Source organism: Arachis duranensis, chromosome 9 (genome assembly GCF_000817695.3).
Source record: "Arachis duranensis cultivar V14167 chromosome 9, aradu.V14167.gnm2.J7QH, whole genome shotgun sequence".
Classification (NCBI taxonomy): Eukaryota; Viridiplantae; Streptophyta; class Magnoliopsida; order Fabales; family Fabaceae; genus Arachis; species Arachis duranensis.
Genome location: NC_029780.3, coordinates 2,167,380 through 2,183,137, shown reverse-complemented (window position 1 = coordinate 2,183,137; position 15,758 = coordinate 2,167,380). Strand labels below are relative to the sequence as shown.

General features: G+C 31.0%; 2 protein-coding genes across 3 annotated transcripts; both read right to left on the bottom strand.

Annotated features, from left to right (window-relative positions):
- Positions 1–2,449: 2,449 nt before the first annotated feature.
- On the bottom strand, positions 2,450–5,135 carry LOC107463904 (protein PSK SIMULATOR 2-like). 2 transcript variants are annotated; one of them, XM_052254551.1, is made up of 9 exons: positions 4,982–5,135; positions 4,334–4,540; positions 4,151–4,243; positions 3,939–4,029; positions 3,716–3,809; positions 3,480–3,554; positions 2,903–2,984; positions 2,750–2,815; positions 2,450–2,547 (listed from the first exon to the last, which is right to left on the bottom strand). In XM_052254551.1, the coding sequence occupies exons 1-6, from the start codon at positions 5,104–5,106 to the stop codon at positions 3,550–3,552; spliced, it is 615 nt and encodes a 204-aa protein (XP_052110511.1). In that variant the 5' UTR covers positions 5,107–5,135; the 3' UTR covers positions 2,450–2,547; positions 2,750–2,815; positions 2,903–2,984; positions 3,480–3,549. The 2 variants fall into 2 exon arrangements, with proteins under 2 accessions (XP_052110511.1, XP_020987983.2); XM_021132324.2 differs by having other exon boundaries at positions 2,903–2,981.
- Positions 5,136–9,017: 3,882 nt separating this feature from the next.
- Positions 9,018–13,423, bottom strand: LOC107464076 (putative cysteine-rich receptor-like protein kinase 31). The gene is made up of 11 exons (XM_021132321.2): positions 13,087–13,423; positions 11,594–12,645; positions 11,423–11,467; positions 11,235–11,279; positions 11,094–11,114; positions 10,699–10,791; positions 10,414–10,625; positions 10,133–10,343; positions 9,813–10,050; positions 9,574–9,727; positions 9,018–9,486 (listed from the first exon to the last, which is right to left on the bottom strand). The coding sequence occupies exons 2-11, from the start codon at positions 12,507–12,509 to the stop codon at positions 9,178–9,180; spliced, it is 2,244 nt and encodes a 747-aa protein (XP_020987980.1). The 5' UTR covers positions 12,510–12,645; positions 13,087–13,423; the 3' UTR covers positions 9,018–9,177.
- Between the last annotated feature and the right edge of the window lie 2,335 nt (positions 13,424–15,758).

Below are 15,758 nucleotides of genomic sequence, written 5' to 3'. Positions count from 1 at the left end.
TTTGAGAGAGACAGAATCCCTCTGAGTAGGGCTTCTCTTGCTCCGAAATTTACGAAGAAACTCATTATTTATTTGCTCCAACGGTAGATCCTCCCCTTTTACTGACACAGTAAATGAGGTTCAAAATTTTCGAACCGTTGAAGTTGCTCTAATGCCCCTAAAAGAGGAAAACAGAAGCTTACAACTCAGAAAAAAAAGATGGAAGGCCCAATATAGTTAAGATTCATATCCACTATTCAAGTACATGTATCTGCAGCAGAGGTTCAGTATAGATGATTTACCTTTTTACTTCATACAACATTGTATTTGAGTTCTAATCCCAGCTGTGATTGATTGTTGATTTAAGAACCTATGATACCTATATATCCATGGTAGTGTATGTGTAAAACATGAGTGTAATACCTAAGGTTGGAGATTGTCCAATTTACTTAAAAAAAAATAGAAGTACATGTATCTCACTATCTTGCAAACCTTATCTGGTCCTGCCTCCCTTGCAATAATATTATCACCGGCTAAATTAGATTGCATGAAAAATGCAACCATGTCCATGACCTATATATCAATAGAACACTAATAATAGTTGGAATAAGAATAAGAAACTAATTTTTAATGAAGTAATATCCAAAATTGTCTCTGAAATTCTCAACTCGCTTTAAATTAGTTTCACACTTTTTAAAATAACTAAATAAGTCCCTCGTTCTTAGAATCGTGAATCTCCGTTAATTCAAAAGTTACTAAACGTTTTAACGGCGCTGAAATGTACAGTTAAGTGCCAAGGCACGCTGATGTGAACAGACAATGAATTTAACTCAAATTGGTGTTTTAAATTTGATTAAAATGTCCAAATTGATCCAATTTTCACTTTTAAAATCCTAACCCCCAAATGTTCATCTTTATTTTTCGTGTTCATTTTTGTTCTTCGTCTCCAGTCATCTCCTCTTCATTGTTGTTGTTCTAGCCATAACAAATTTTACACATTAGAATCATAAGCAACAAATCACAAAAAGAAAGAAGAAAGCAAATTAAACAAAAATAAAAATATTAAAACAATTTTTTAATTTCTATTTTTGTGGAATTCAAACTATTATGAACTTTTAATTTTCTTTCTACACATACACCACTTTTGTAAGTAAGAAACAACCTCAAAAAAAGAAAAATCGAACCTTAAATATAAACTAATAATTAATAAAATCAAATGCATCCTTATTCCAATTAATGTAATAATGGATCCAAAAGTAGCATCACCCTTTAGTTGATCCTATCTTCAACAACAATGACCAACCTTTTCTTCTTCAACAACAATGACCAACAAGACTGCCCCCATCACCACCACCACAGACTCGACGACACCGCAACATAACAAATCCTCCAAATTAGTAATGACAACAACACATCCATAATCACATCAACTGAAGAAGAAGAAGCTTCCAATAAGAATAAAAAGAAACAATAACAACACAAAGCTTCCAATAACAAAAAAACGAAGACAAAGAAGAAGCGATTATGTCGTTAGAAGAAGAAGTGGAAAATAACTACTCCATGATGGTTCGGTTAACCTCGGAACAAGCGGCACAAACACCCGAAACGGAATTGAAGCACGTTGTTTTCGGGATTGTCGCATCATCGAACTTGTGGGAACAAAGAAAAGAATACGGTGGAGACCAAAAGAAACTAAAGGCATTATTTGGTTGGATGAGAAAGCAACAATAACAAAAAATGAAAGGTTACCGGAGATTGAATATCCTTTAATAAGAACAAAGATGAACATTTGGAGATTTGGGTTTTATAAGTGAAAATTGGATTAATTTAGACATTTTAATCAAATTTAGAACATTAATTTGAGTTAAATTCATTGTTTGTCCACATCAGCATGCAGTACACCTCAACACCGTTAAAACATCTAGTAACTTTTGGACTAACAAAAATTCACGATTCTGAGAGTGGGAGACTTATTTAGTCATTTTAAAAAATAAGAGACTAATCTAAAACAAATTGAGAATTTCAAAGACCATTTTGGACATTACCTCAATTTTTAATTAGTATGAACTATGAAGTGGGCTGGAATGATACATAACATAAGGTAAGCGTTTTTTCTACACTGACTAAAAATAGTATATATTATATATAACGAACAAGTGAGCTAGCAGGCTAAACTCGAAATGGAAGTAGTCTTGAGATTTGAGACATCATCAATTAAGATTTAAGACCCAACAAATGCCAAATGTAAACTGCACGATATCAATATTTTGAGTATAGACAATTAGGCTTAGGCACAATGAAAATTACTTTACATATTTTTGGTAGGATCTTTACATATGTGGATCAAATTTGTGTCAAGGAATTAATCTCCTTCAAGAATCAAGAACATCAAACGTATATATGTATTCCACCTAGCTAGCTTCAATTTCTCTATACAAAAAATAACTTAGAAAGCATACAACTATACAAGTAATTAATTAATAAGATCACTATAAACCTAGTATTTTGTGTTTATGTATATATAGATTACTCTCCTTGGCTGTGCTGTCACCAAACTCATTATTATTCCTGTATAAATAAATAAGAATAAAATTTCATTATCATATATGAATGAATAATATTTGTAGCAATTGGGGTTAGCCTCTCAGCTTTGACCTCAGTCATAGAAAACTGCACAAAATTTTCCACTTAGCATATTCCATTAGGAAAAAATAATATCCAGTCTTCATTGAGCAATTAATTAATTAAACACCAAGATTGAATATCATACCTCTTTAGTGATATCCATATTTTGCAACTCTTAATACTATTGGGCAATCCATGATATAATGTGTCCCTAACACAAATTTAGAAACAAATGGAATTTTATAAGCCAAAGTGGTTAATAATAAGATATATTAATTAGCATATGATACAAACTTACAATCATATTTATCTGATTGATAATGTTAGCATAGTGCAATGCAAGACCAGCTTCACCTAGTCTTTGAGAACAGTTGTACCTGCTATAAATTCAAAATTTCATAAAATTTTACAAGACTAATAATCAGAACCACAAACTTTAGTTTTAAACTTTTCTCTTAGCCCAGTTTATACTATAATCATCAACATCGTATTACTGAATAATTATTAGATAGTTTAAAGGTTATTGCATATTAGTTGTCTTTGTAAGCCTATGTAAGATTTACATGTTTTTTATCATTTGGTAAAATTTTAATTTTATACTACTTTCTAAGACTATTTTATTTTCTGACTATCATCATTCTCAATATGGTATCAAAGTATTTTATGAGTTAAGATTTAGGTACCATCATTTCCAAGGAACTTAGAAATTGATTGATGCATATAGGTAATAATATCCACAAGCCCAAACAGAACATAAGTCCACTGTTGTAGAATTTGCATAAGGGAAATGATGGTGAACTCCACAATGACACATTCTTCAAATTCTGTATAATTTCAAGCTAAATATTGAATTCATAATAATAATAATAATTTACCTCCTCCAAATTTCTGGACCAGAGAGATTTCCTTTGCAAGTTCTTCACAATCTTTCTTTGATGCTTTAGCTCACTCTGAATAATTGTGGTCCAAAAATAGTTAATTATGAAACTACAAACAATGATTTAATTATTTCAACTGAGATATATACAAGACAATAGTTTATATTGCTACTTGATAAATATATACTAAAATAAAATCATTGAAGGTAAAATCACAGTAAAAAGTTTCTAACCTTTTAAAGGAAGATTTAAGAACTCCATCTCCTTAACCTTTTCTTGATAATCTTGTTTAAAACGGTCATAAGCACTTAACTCATGGTACAATTCCTGCACCGAAAGAAGAACATATTGTTATTTCAAGTAAGAACCAAATACAATAAAATGAAAAAAAAATGGATGATTGTGCTTTATTCATTGAAACAAAACAAAATTAAATTAAAATTAGAATTTTCTTACAGCAGTATTGTGACCTAGTGTGATCAACTCCTGCATTGTCTTTTCTGCCTCTAGCTTAAGGTCTTTATTGCTCAAGACATCCACACCTAATCTGAATTTATTTCATAACATGAAAATAGTAACTAAAAAAACAAAAGAAAAAGAAAGTTCAAGCTGAATTTCTTTGTGAGTTAGCATAATCTTGACACATAAAAGTGAGAAAATAAACTCACCTTGAGAAAAATCTATCAAGGTTATGCCACTGATGTTCTTTGCACATATTTCCAAATCTAACTACTTCCTTGGAGAAGGCATTGAATTCTTCCCTACAAATTCCCCCACAAAATGATTCAGATACAAAGAACATTAGGAGGAGGGAAAAAAGCAATAAATAATTAAAAGCAAAATGCAAGAACCTTTTGTCAGCCTCAACAATACTTAGTAACTCTTTTGTATCAGTAGAAACCAATTTTTGAACTCCTTCTGATTGAAAGATCTCTTTTTTAAGGAACTGAATGTTTTCTTCAGAGAGTAAATGAAACAGAATTGCTGCTTCCAAGTGTGTCCAGAACTTCCACCGCCCTCTCCCTGGCTCGGCCGAGCAAGGAGCCACGTTGCGAGCCCTGCCAAAATGGGAGACAAATTCATACATATTTTCATTCAGATAAGCACTTGGGCAACCAAATTCTACCATGAACTAGTTAGGAGGATTGGACAAAGAACTCTGCAGTGATGATATTTGTTTGGTATAAAACTTTTCAAGTGCTTTCTTCTCATACCAATTTTAATTAAGCTTTTAGAAGAAGAAGAAGAAGAGATGGTGATTGAAGGATACTTATTGATGGTGTTATTATTACTTATTAACATCAATGATTAAGCAGAAAAGAAATCATGAAAAATTTGGGTGACATAACTTTGAGTCAAAACCAACTATGGAAGAATTCACGATTGTATCTAATCATTAACTTTGCTGAGTTTTCAACTTGAATTTCATATAACATCTTATGTTCCTAGATGTCTCAAAATCTTAAGAAGCAACAAATTGTTGGTGCAAGTAAACATACCTGTTTTGCACGTGATGCAGTAGGATTATTCGATTTCTTGATCTCAGTTGAAAACCGAGTCTCTTTGTTCTTTTGTTTTGTAACACCATTAATAGTCCTTGAATTTGAATAAGGAGAATATACATTATTCCTGTTATTGTTAGTTCTGATATGAAGAAACGTTCAACAACTGCGTGCACAGATTGATTGAGAGTAATAGACCCTGCAAATTTGAGCTATGGCTTAGGAAAGTAAACACAAATAAAAGAAAAAAAGATTCTCTATCTAAGTCCCTGTCTAAGCAATGTCATATTGACAAGATTTTATTTATACATAGCTTTATTAATTGTAAGATGTTTACAAGGAAAGAAGGGTAAACTACACAGAAATTCATGAAATCAGACAATATTATATCGATTTATTTTAAATGCCATTTGTTCCTCTAAACTTTGACTTTCTCTATTCTTTTAAATATGTAATTTGACTTCTTAATAAGTGACTAAGAGAAGGGGGTTGAATTTTAGCCTCATTTTTGCTGAATATTAATTTCTAATTTTTTAAAGGAATTTCAGGAGATTTTGCTGCTTTTATTTCGTGCTGTGTTGAGAGACACTTTTGTTTTATCTCGTGCCGAGTTGAGAGACACTTTTGTTTTCGTCTCCTGATTGACAGAAACAGAAAAAGGAGTAGAGAAGGAGTAGAGAAGAAGAATTGACATCAGATATATGCTGGTTCAGCCATTAGGTGAAATGTGGCCTACATCTAGTCTCCATCACAACAATGATAGAATTTTACTATCTCTTTTTCAAAATTACAAACACCAATTTTTCCTAGAATCTACCCAATCCTATCTGGGATAAGTCCAAATTTTAACCCAACTTGAACTTGACTAGAATTCGTCCTAACTTTCAACATCAAAGTGCTCGCCCAACTTGCAAGGGAACAAGTCCAGATTCTAACCCAACCTGAACTTGACTAGACCTCAATCTAGCTTTCAACCCTAAAGTGCTAACCCAACTTGTAAGAAAATTCTCTCAAGATCATGACAACAAAATAGAAATACATACAAAAAATTTCGGTGATAACTATGGCTTTTTCTTTAATTCTGTCTTTTTTCACTCATTGGCTTTTTCTTACAAAAACCTCATATTTTATCTTTTACCAATGAGACACAGACAGACTAAAATAAGAACAAGGAATATTCAATGAAAGTCATGAAAGAGAAGAATAAACAACTCAAAAAGCTATGAGAACCCAAACGTGTGCCCTCACTCCTTGCTTTCAACCCTTGGTCTTTCACCCTTATTATAGAAGGGGAAGTTTTCAACGTTGAAACCTGTTCAACTAACCCAGCAACTTCTTTCCCAGCATAGGCTAAGTCACGGTTTGAACAAAAAGAAGCGAGAGGAAAAACCGAAACTACATGCATGTATATCTCTCAACCTTTTTCATTCATTTTCTTCAATCTTAATCATTGATCTTGACTTTGGTCCCAAGAATTGATTCTAAACGTTGACGAGCGTCTGACCCACAGCTTCTTGCCTTCTATTTTTGCTTCTTTCTACTTGAGACTTCAGAAACTATCTTCTTTCTTTGATAAAAAAAAATGGAAATGAACTTTTATCAAACTGGATCTTCTTTCTAACAGAGGTGGATTGCTTCTTTTTTTGGTAAAGAAAATTTCAAAACTTTTCTTCAAATCATTCCTTCAATAACAAATATCTTTCTTGGCTATTCTTTTTTAGAGGCTTCTCTTTTCTTCTATTTTTTTCTCTAATGGATAGATATGACTGAAAACAAGAGAGAGGAGAAACAAAAGAGAAGAAAACTTTAGAAAAATAATGAATAGAATTAAAATAAATTGAATTCCTACTTCCATTCCTAAGACATAAAATAACGTGTGGAGCTTTTAAAGAACATTAAATTCAATTGAATTTTAGCTTACCAATGCATGAAGACTTTGACAATTTGAATTCCCTTTGGTTTGTGACTGCCGAATGGATTACTAAGGCTTTAGGCCATTTCTTTCTTTTAATTGTTTAGCCACTTGAAGTTGAAGTGAACAATTATTACTGGGCTAAACTTGTTTAATAACCAAATTGGGTTCTCATTACTTGGGCCTCTTTGGATCTCTTGTTCTTTTAATATTCAACCACTATTTATGAAATAACTTTTGTGTAAAGCTGGTAAGTTGTTTAGTAACTAAATTGGGCTGTCATCACTTGGATTTCTTTGAATCTCTTTCTCTTTTAATATTCAGCCACTATTTATGAAATAATTTTGTATAAAGCTGGTCATTCAATAATCAAATTAGGTTTGATTACATTTTAGTCCAATATTAAAAACTAATTTACTTCCTGCACACTTAAATAAGAATCATCAAACAACCTATTAAAAAATAATGAAAAAATATTATTGTAGTAAACGTGCATGTATAATATATGTTGCGGAGTTAATGTAATTAGAACAAAGTTAGTATACAATAACAATGACAACAAACCGTACGGTAGGTGGAATACATAAAGTGTGGTGAATGAAAGGCCAATACCTTCAAGAGATTAAGAGAATACGCAATTCCAAAGTGGAAGCTGAGAAGTAGAATTTGTAATGAAGTAGTTCGGATTGTGTGTGCCTTTGACTGAAATATGAAAATTGGAATGATGGTACCTTAATCATATTCATATGTTTATGTTTGAATTTAATGTAAGGAATTATATACCGAATTTTTTATACACAGATACGGTTGATAGTATTTTTGTTTGAATTTAATGTAAGGAATTATATACCGAATTTTTTATACACAGATATGGTTGATAGTATTTTACAAAATTTTGATATTTTTCACTTGCAGTGCAGACAAATATATTATGATTATTGAGATTAAGATAGTAAATTTTTAGGTTGTGAAGTAGATTCTAATTTTTAGTTTTTTAATTTTTAGATTAAATTTAAAATTTAGATATTGCAAGAGATTACAATGTGTTAGATTATTTTTTTGTATTACTATTTTGTCTTTTTTTTTTTAATTTGGTATGAGTCAAGTCAAGACTCTAAATAACCGAAAGCATGAGAAAAATGAGTAATTGAATATTATTAAATTAAATTTCATACTATGGTTGAAGATAAAGTATGATTATCTATCTGTATAAGTCCTTTTTTTATATTTTTTATAAATAATTTGATATTAATTAATAAGCAATATTAAGGAGTCAATTTTTTTAACTATTATCATACAATTTTTTTAAAATTATTTTATTTATCTTAAATTTTATACCTCATTAACTTTTAATTCTAAATTATAAATTCTAATTTTTTTAAAAAAAATTCTTAGCAAAAAAAATGACTAATACTAACTAACTAAATTAAAAATTTAAAATAATATTACGCTTGACAAGAAAATATAGGGAATTATCTTTTAATTATTTAATATTAATTAATTTTGTTTCAAAATTTATAATTTAATGTCTAGGATTAAGGGATTATAATTTAACTAGAAAGAAAGATAATAGATAGAGAGTACATAGAGAATACAGAGAGTACAAAAAAATTAAAAATTCATCTTCCAGACTTCCACGCTACCTCCTCTTTTGCTCCTTTTTCACTATTCTTATTTTTTTTTTGCTGATTATTGTGTCTCTCCCATTATAAGTAAAGTTGCTTAGGTGTCAAGCAAACAAAATTTGTTATTTTTGTTTAAGCTTATACAGTTAGTTAGTCAAATAGTTGTTGTTATTGTGTAGTTGTGCAGGAGGGAATGAGCTATAGTTCAAATGACATAGTCTCTCCATACTTATCTAAAGGTTACGGATTCGAATTTTCTTATCTTTAGTAAAAAAAAAAATTAACATTTAAAATTTAAGATAAATAAATTTTTTTTAAAGAATTAGCCAATGTTAACTAAAAGTTAACAAAATTCAAATGTTAAGCTGTCTATAGTAGAAAGTGTTACACTTTTTATGGAGTAGCATCCTTTTTTGTTATCCACAATGTTAATATTTCGGCAATATCATTCAAAAGATAAGTGACAACATCTATGTAACCATTTGAAAAATTAATGACAACAACTATCATAGTAAGTCTATATGTTGAGGCTTTGTACACAATAATTAACCCATTTTTTTTCCTCAGCGAAAAGCATGAAACAACAGTTATGAATGAAGAGTAACTTTGCCCCTGCACTAATTAATTATCTTAAATGTTCCTCAAATTGCCATGTTTTATCTGCCATCCACATAAGATAATGTTAAACTATTTTTGGAGAAAATTTCTCTTGTGTTAGTATGCAATTGTTGTTGGTTTGTATCAACATTGATGAAGAATGCTGGCTGCTTTGGCTGAGCAAGTTGGATAGCATCATTTGACAAAAAAGAGACAACATCAACCATTGTGGGTCTATCTGTTGGAACGTTTTGCACACACAATAGGCCAATGTGGATACATCTCAATACTTCTTTAGGGTTGTATGTTTCATTTAATCCATGGTCCATTAGCTCTAGAGCTTTACCTTCATTCCATAACTTCCATGCCTATAAGAAACTCAACATTGTTTATGAACTCTAAAATTGAGATAGTTGGAACTTGAATTTGATACACAAGACGCTTTGAAGACTTACATATCCAATGAGATTGAGTAGTGGAAAATCCAGGTTGTAAGAGGAGTTATTCTTTTTTGCACTGAGAATCTCTAGCAGCAATACGCCAAAGCTGAAAACATCTACTTTTGGGGAGACGACGCCATTTAACACATACTCTGGAGACATGTAACCACTGAAAGTGATAACATACATAAGTATAAATATGTCATAGCATTTGAGACTAAAAAAAGAGGTTATCAATGATTTTGCATACTTACTATGTTCCAACGATTCGGTTTGTTTTTTCTTCAGAACCTGTTAGTCCTAGTATTCTAGCCATGCCAAAATCCGATATCTTAGGTTTCATCTCATCGTCAAGTAATATGTTGCCGGCTTTCAAATCACGATGAATCACTTTTAGCCTTGAATACTTGTGAAGATATAATAGTCCTTGAGCAATGCCTTCTATAATGTTTAGCCGCTTTTCCCAATCCAAAATGTTCCTTCTTTCTGCATCTATTTAAGAACATAATGCATACTAATAAGCAATAAAACTTGTTAGGATCATTCAAAAGTTAAGATAAAGAAGAAAGGCTACCAAATAAGTGTAAGTCTAAGCTTCGGTTGGACATGTACTCATAGACCAACATTCTCTCTTCTCTTTGGATGCAGAGCCCAGTAAGCTTCACAAGATTAGTGTGCTGTAGTTTTGCAATGAGTTTAGCTTCATTCTTAAACTCTGTTAACCCTTGCCCCGAACTTTTAGAGAGTCGCTTTATCGCAATTTCTTGTTGGTTTGTCAATCTACCCTGAAAGTGTCATGACATTACATACTTTCTTATGTAGATGGTTTCTAAACTTAATGCATCTAGGCAATACCATATAAACAGGTCCAAATCCTCCTTCACCAAGCTTATTTGAGCTTGAGAAATTGTTTGTAGCAGCGACCATGCTTTCAAAACTGAATATTTCAATCTCATCGCCTGCATTAGCCTCTCTTTTAAACTTTTTTGCTATGTAATTCATCCTGGAAAGCATTGCAGCACCTCCAATGTCATGTATTAGCTTCCTTTGCCTGTTTCTTGTATCCACTAGTGAAATGAAAATGGAGTTACATAGTATTCTTACTCTACAACGCATCATAAGGTATAAAGTGGTGACTACCTTCTGCTTTGTACTTCCTCCAACATACACAGCTCAAGTAACAAATTAAACATATTGTAATGGCAGCTCCCACGCCAATAACTATCCTTATAACTGCAACTCATCAGAGGACAATATGCAGGTTGTGAAAGTAGTTATGGCAACAATTTCAATTTACTTTCGAAGATCAGAAAACTATTGCAAAGAGACAACTGTGGATACTCCTCTAATCCTCTTCATCATTGCTTTTGTTTTTTATTATCATAGTTGTTTTAGCTTATTTGATTTCTGCAGTTAGCAACTATTGATTTACTGGTGACTAAACAGTAAATTAAATAACGAATTTTGTTCTAAAAGTGTACATTTCTATGAATAGTTATGGTTGTTTAATTAACTACTAATTGTTGTTTGCTCACCTAGATGGCGTTTTCCATTTCCTGCATACCAACCACAAAAACAGAAAACATGAGATGGTGAATTTAGCAGATAAATAAAGCACCAAAGTTCTTCTAGAAGTGTAAAAGACTATAAACTGTAAAACACAAAGTGTTGTTGACCTGCATGAGGTTTGATGCTTTCCACAGGAATGGGTGCTTTCCCTTCTTTAATTTGTACAACCAGCAAACAAAGAAAAAGTGAATTAAGCAGAATTGAATAACAACTTAGTTTTCTTCCAGACACAAAGTATACAACACTATAAACTATTGTGATCTTTCTATTAAACCGTTAAGTGCTATATACTAACCTGTGTGGGTTTTGTTCATTTCGGCAGGTGTGGATGCTTGGTCTCCTGCATGACACCAACAAATAGAGAAAAAAAGTGAACTTCTTAGAACTAAACAACAACTTTTCTTCTTCAATAATGCATACAAACTGTGGTGGTGGTTGTGTCAAAGAGCAAGTGTTATTTGCTGACCTGTATCGAATTTGATGGAATCACTATATCTGCTCTTAACATCGCTGTATCTGTCCCACAACATTATGCCTCCATAATTAGATGAGTTCCTTATGATAGGAAGGACCTGAGAATTTAACAAATTTGCAGGAATATAGCCAGATGCAGCTTCATCAGAAGATGCTGGCAACCCCAGAAATATTTTCTTCACTTTCAAATTGCTCCATTGGTGCCATGCATTTATGAAGCCACTAGTACTGCTACTCACAAAATTGCATGGAGGATTGTTGTAGAATTGTACTGAAAGATAATCGAAGTATCCACTACTAAAGGTAGAGTTCTCAGCACTAACAAGGGGGCATTGAGGAGCTGCACCTATAGACACATTTTGTGTTGAGTTGGACTTGAGATAACGCGCAAGGTCCATCCAGTATATTGAGTATCCATTATCACCTGGGTTAAATTCTATCCCATCTAACACTGCATCCCCAAGAGGGCGCGAAGATGACTTACCACCCAAGAAATTGTTCCAGAGATAATCAGAAACATTTTTAGCATCTTTAGAAGAAGTCAATTGGGATGTACTGGATACTCCTCCGATCGAGAGCAGGATCTTGATCCCTTGCTTCTGGCAATTTTTGATATCTAAGCTAAGACCAGTGCACCCTTTTGAAGAAGGATTACAATGTCCTTCCAGGTTTAGTACCGGGGTTTCACCATTTCCAAATGTGGTAAGGAATGCTATGTTTACATAGGAGTACTTTCTTGATTCACATGTATTAGCAAGAGTTCCCTCATCACTATTTTGGCCCCAATAAACACCAATATCATCAGCTTTTGTAGTGTTAATCAAGACCCAAAAAAGGAAGTAAATGAGCAATAGTACATAGGAAAGATGAAGATTAACTCTGACCATGTATGGTTTCTGTTTAGTCATCAAAATCAGACAAATAAAATTAAGGATGAGATGTCATTAAATTGCAGGAGATGAATTAGATTTCAACTTGGTATGTCTTGTAAATTGTGGTTGGCTGGTTGCTAAAATCAAAGCTCTTCAATCCACAGAACCTGTTCTGCAATATATAACAAAACATTAGGCAAAAAGAACTCATTGCAATTGTCAAAAGGTCTATCTTTTTTTGGCAAGTAATAGAGTTCTACTGCAGTATTTTCCCTTTCTAGGCAGAGTGATCAAACCTTTGATAGTTCTAATCAAAGTTAAATCAATTTATCACTGAGTTGGTAAACAAACGTATAACTATTTCTAAATAAGCAACTTCCGAAACACAAAAGCTGAAAAAGACTGAAACACTTTTTAGTTTTTATATTAATTAATTAAGCTCTAAGCAAGAAAAACAACAAAGCTCTTTCTCTTTAATTCATGATGAGATGCAAGCATAGTCAACATCCTCAATAGGTAATAAGAGAAATGCAAGAAAAGAAAATACTTGAGTTTATGCTGAAGAATAATTGAAGTGAATCTGTGAAATTTAGGGATTGAAGAATTACGGTACCTTTACTTGGTTGACAATGGTTGAAGCTTCTGCGGCAAAACTAAGAAGTATCTGAATCGCTAATACCAGAAACCACAAAGTCTCAACACAACGCACTTTGACTCTACGCGCATTTCACTTCTATGATTTGGAAAATCATGTTCATAATTGGACCCGTTCTTTGACTTTTTTAGGTCAAATTGGGATTGGAATGTCAATGTCACCGTGCCGTTAATTTAGACAAAAAAGTCAACACGTAAATCACCAAATTTACGAGAAAACTTTTGCCTTTTAAGTTGGTTTTTGAAGTTTAGTTACTACTCTATTCAATTCGTAATCTGTGTAGTCTAACAACTAATCATCATAATCATAGATATTAGGTTCTTCTGTGTTTTTTTAAGTTGCTTCAGGATGCAAATTAGATTAATGATTAGTCATGAATTTAAAAAAAGAAATTAACTATTAGAGGTCTTATGCTCAAAGTCAAAGCAAAAACATACTGGGTTGTTGTGTGTTTTTCAAAATGTTACGCATTTATTTCTTGAAAGAAGAGTGTTTCTGTGCTGATAAGTGATAACCAGAGGCAAAGACAGATTTTCATGGCTGATATTCTGATTGTTATAGATATCTTCTATCAGTTTAAATTTTTGAGATAAATAATTTAATAACACTGATATAAACTTTTAAATTTAAGTATAAATGTTTTTTAATATTATTTTTAGTGAATTTTATGGTGCTATAATTTGGTGTCTAATTTTTTCCTAACTTACTTGTTATAATAATTTTTGAATATTTAATAATTATTTATTTTTATATTTTTTAAATTAAATATTGATTTTTAATTTTTTTAGTAAGTTAGATAAACACTTTTAAGAACTATAGTAATTATCTTAATTTATCAGATTGTTTTATATATGTAAATTGTGATCATTCTTGCATTCCACATGTGGCTATGAACTATAGTTGATAGTATTTGGCAAAATTTTGATGCTTTTCACTTGCAATACTATTAGACAAATATATTATGATAGCTGAGGTTAAGATAGCAAATTTTTAGGTTGTGAAATAGATTATAATTTTTAGTATTTTTGAATCTTTAAATTAAATTTAAAATTCAAATATTGCAAGGATTACAATGTGTCAGGATATATTCTTTAATTTGTATTACTGTTTTGTCTTTTTTAATTTGGCATGTGTCAAGTCAAGACTCCGAAAAACTGAAAGCACGAAAGAAATTAGTATATTATTAAATTAAATTTCATATGATGGTTGAAGATAAAGTATGATTATTTATCTGTATAGGTCTTTTTTTAATCATTACTAATTTACTATCCTAAAAGCTGAAGCAAAAATGAAGGATATATGTAATTGAAAGTCATTTTGAATTCCACTATAGTCAAGTATGATGGCTTATAATGTTTTGAATTGGTCTAAAATCTAACATATATCACCTCTATGTGATGTAATATAATGTAAATGTATCTCTAAGGCTTCTAAAACTATATAGTTATCGATTAGAATATGATTTTTTTTTAAATATTACTTAATGAGTTAGAACTCAAATGATATAATTTTTTCGTTTTCACCTAAAAATTTTAAATTTAAGTCAAAGTTCTAACTTAAAAAAAAAAAATAAAAAAATATAAAAACATCTCTTATCAAATGGTCCTTATATTATACTTTTCTAGCATTAGCACAAAATCTAAATTTGAATAGTGAAAAAAAAATCTCACTAATCAGTAATCACTTATCACTTATTTGATTTACCTTTCTTCATGTATAGTGATAAAACTCATATTCAACCTTTTAAAAGTCAAAACAGCTTCATATGATTCTATTCATAAAAAGCAATGGGCGCTCCCAAACCAATAGCCACATAGCAAACAGTTTTTACCATTTTTCTCCCAACAAAACTGAAGAAACATTAATTATTTAATTTAGCCCAATAGTGTAAGCTTTTTTTGCCTCTTCACCTGAATAAATGTGGCATGTTATGCATTGCACCCACAGTTTTTATCAGGTGAAATTATCCTGGCATGTAGTTTGAAATTAACTAATCAACTAAACTAATTAAAGTGAAGATCCCAAACTATGGGGACTGTGTATTCTTCTTTTCTTTTGTTTTTTAAATCATCTAAAAGGTACATCAAAAAGTACATAGTAGTATAAAAGATTAAAAGTATCTAAAACAAGCAAATAGAAGAAGAAAAACAAGTGGCGGATAATGGAACTGATCTCAAATCTCAAACATTGTAATCTGCAAGGGCATTTAAAAATGATGAAACAAAGGTATATATATTTTAATTATTCTATTGGTATGTATAGTTTTGCAAAATTTTTAATTAGGTTCTTATACTTTTTTTTCTTTTTAATTGAGTTTCTGCATCAATATTTTTTTTAAATTATGTCTCTTTTGACAGTAATTGAATTAATTTTATAGGGACCTAACAAAAAAAATTGGTACATAGACCCAAATAAAAGGGAAAAAAATGTAGTAGGGCCCAATTAAAAAAAAAATTGGTGCAAAGACTCAATAAAAAAAATATAAAAATCTAATTAAAAATTTCATAAAACTATAGAGACCAACAAAATATTTAAACCTAATAATAATAATAATTTCTTACATTGTTGGTTGGTTATCAAGCTAGACTATGAATGATTTTTTATTATTTTAATAAATTAAAATTAATTCG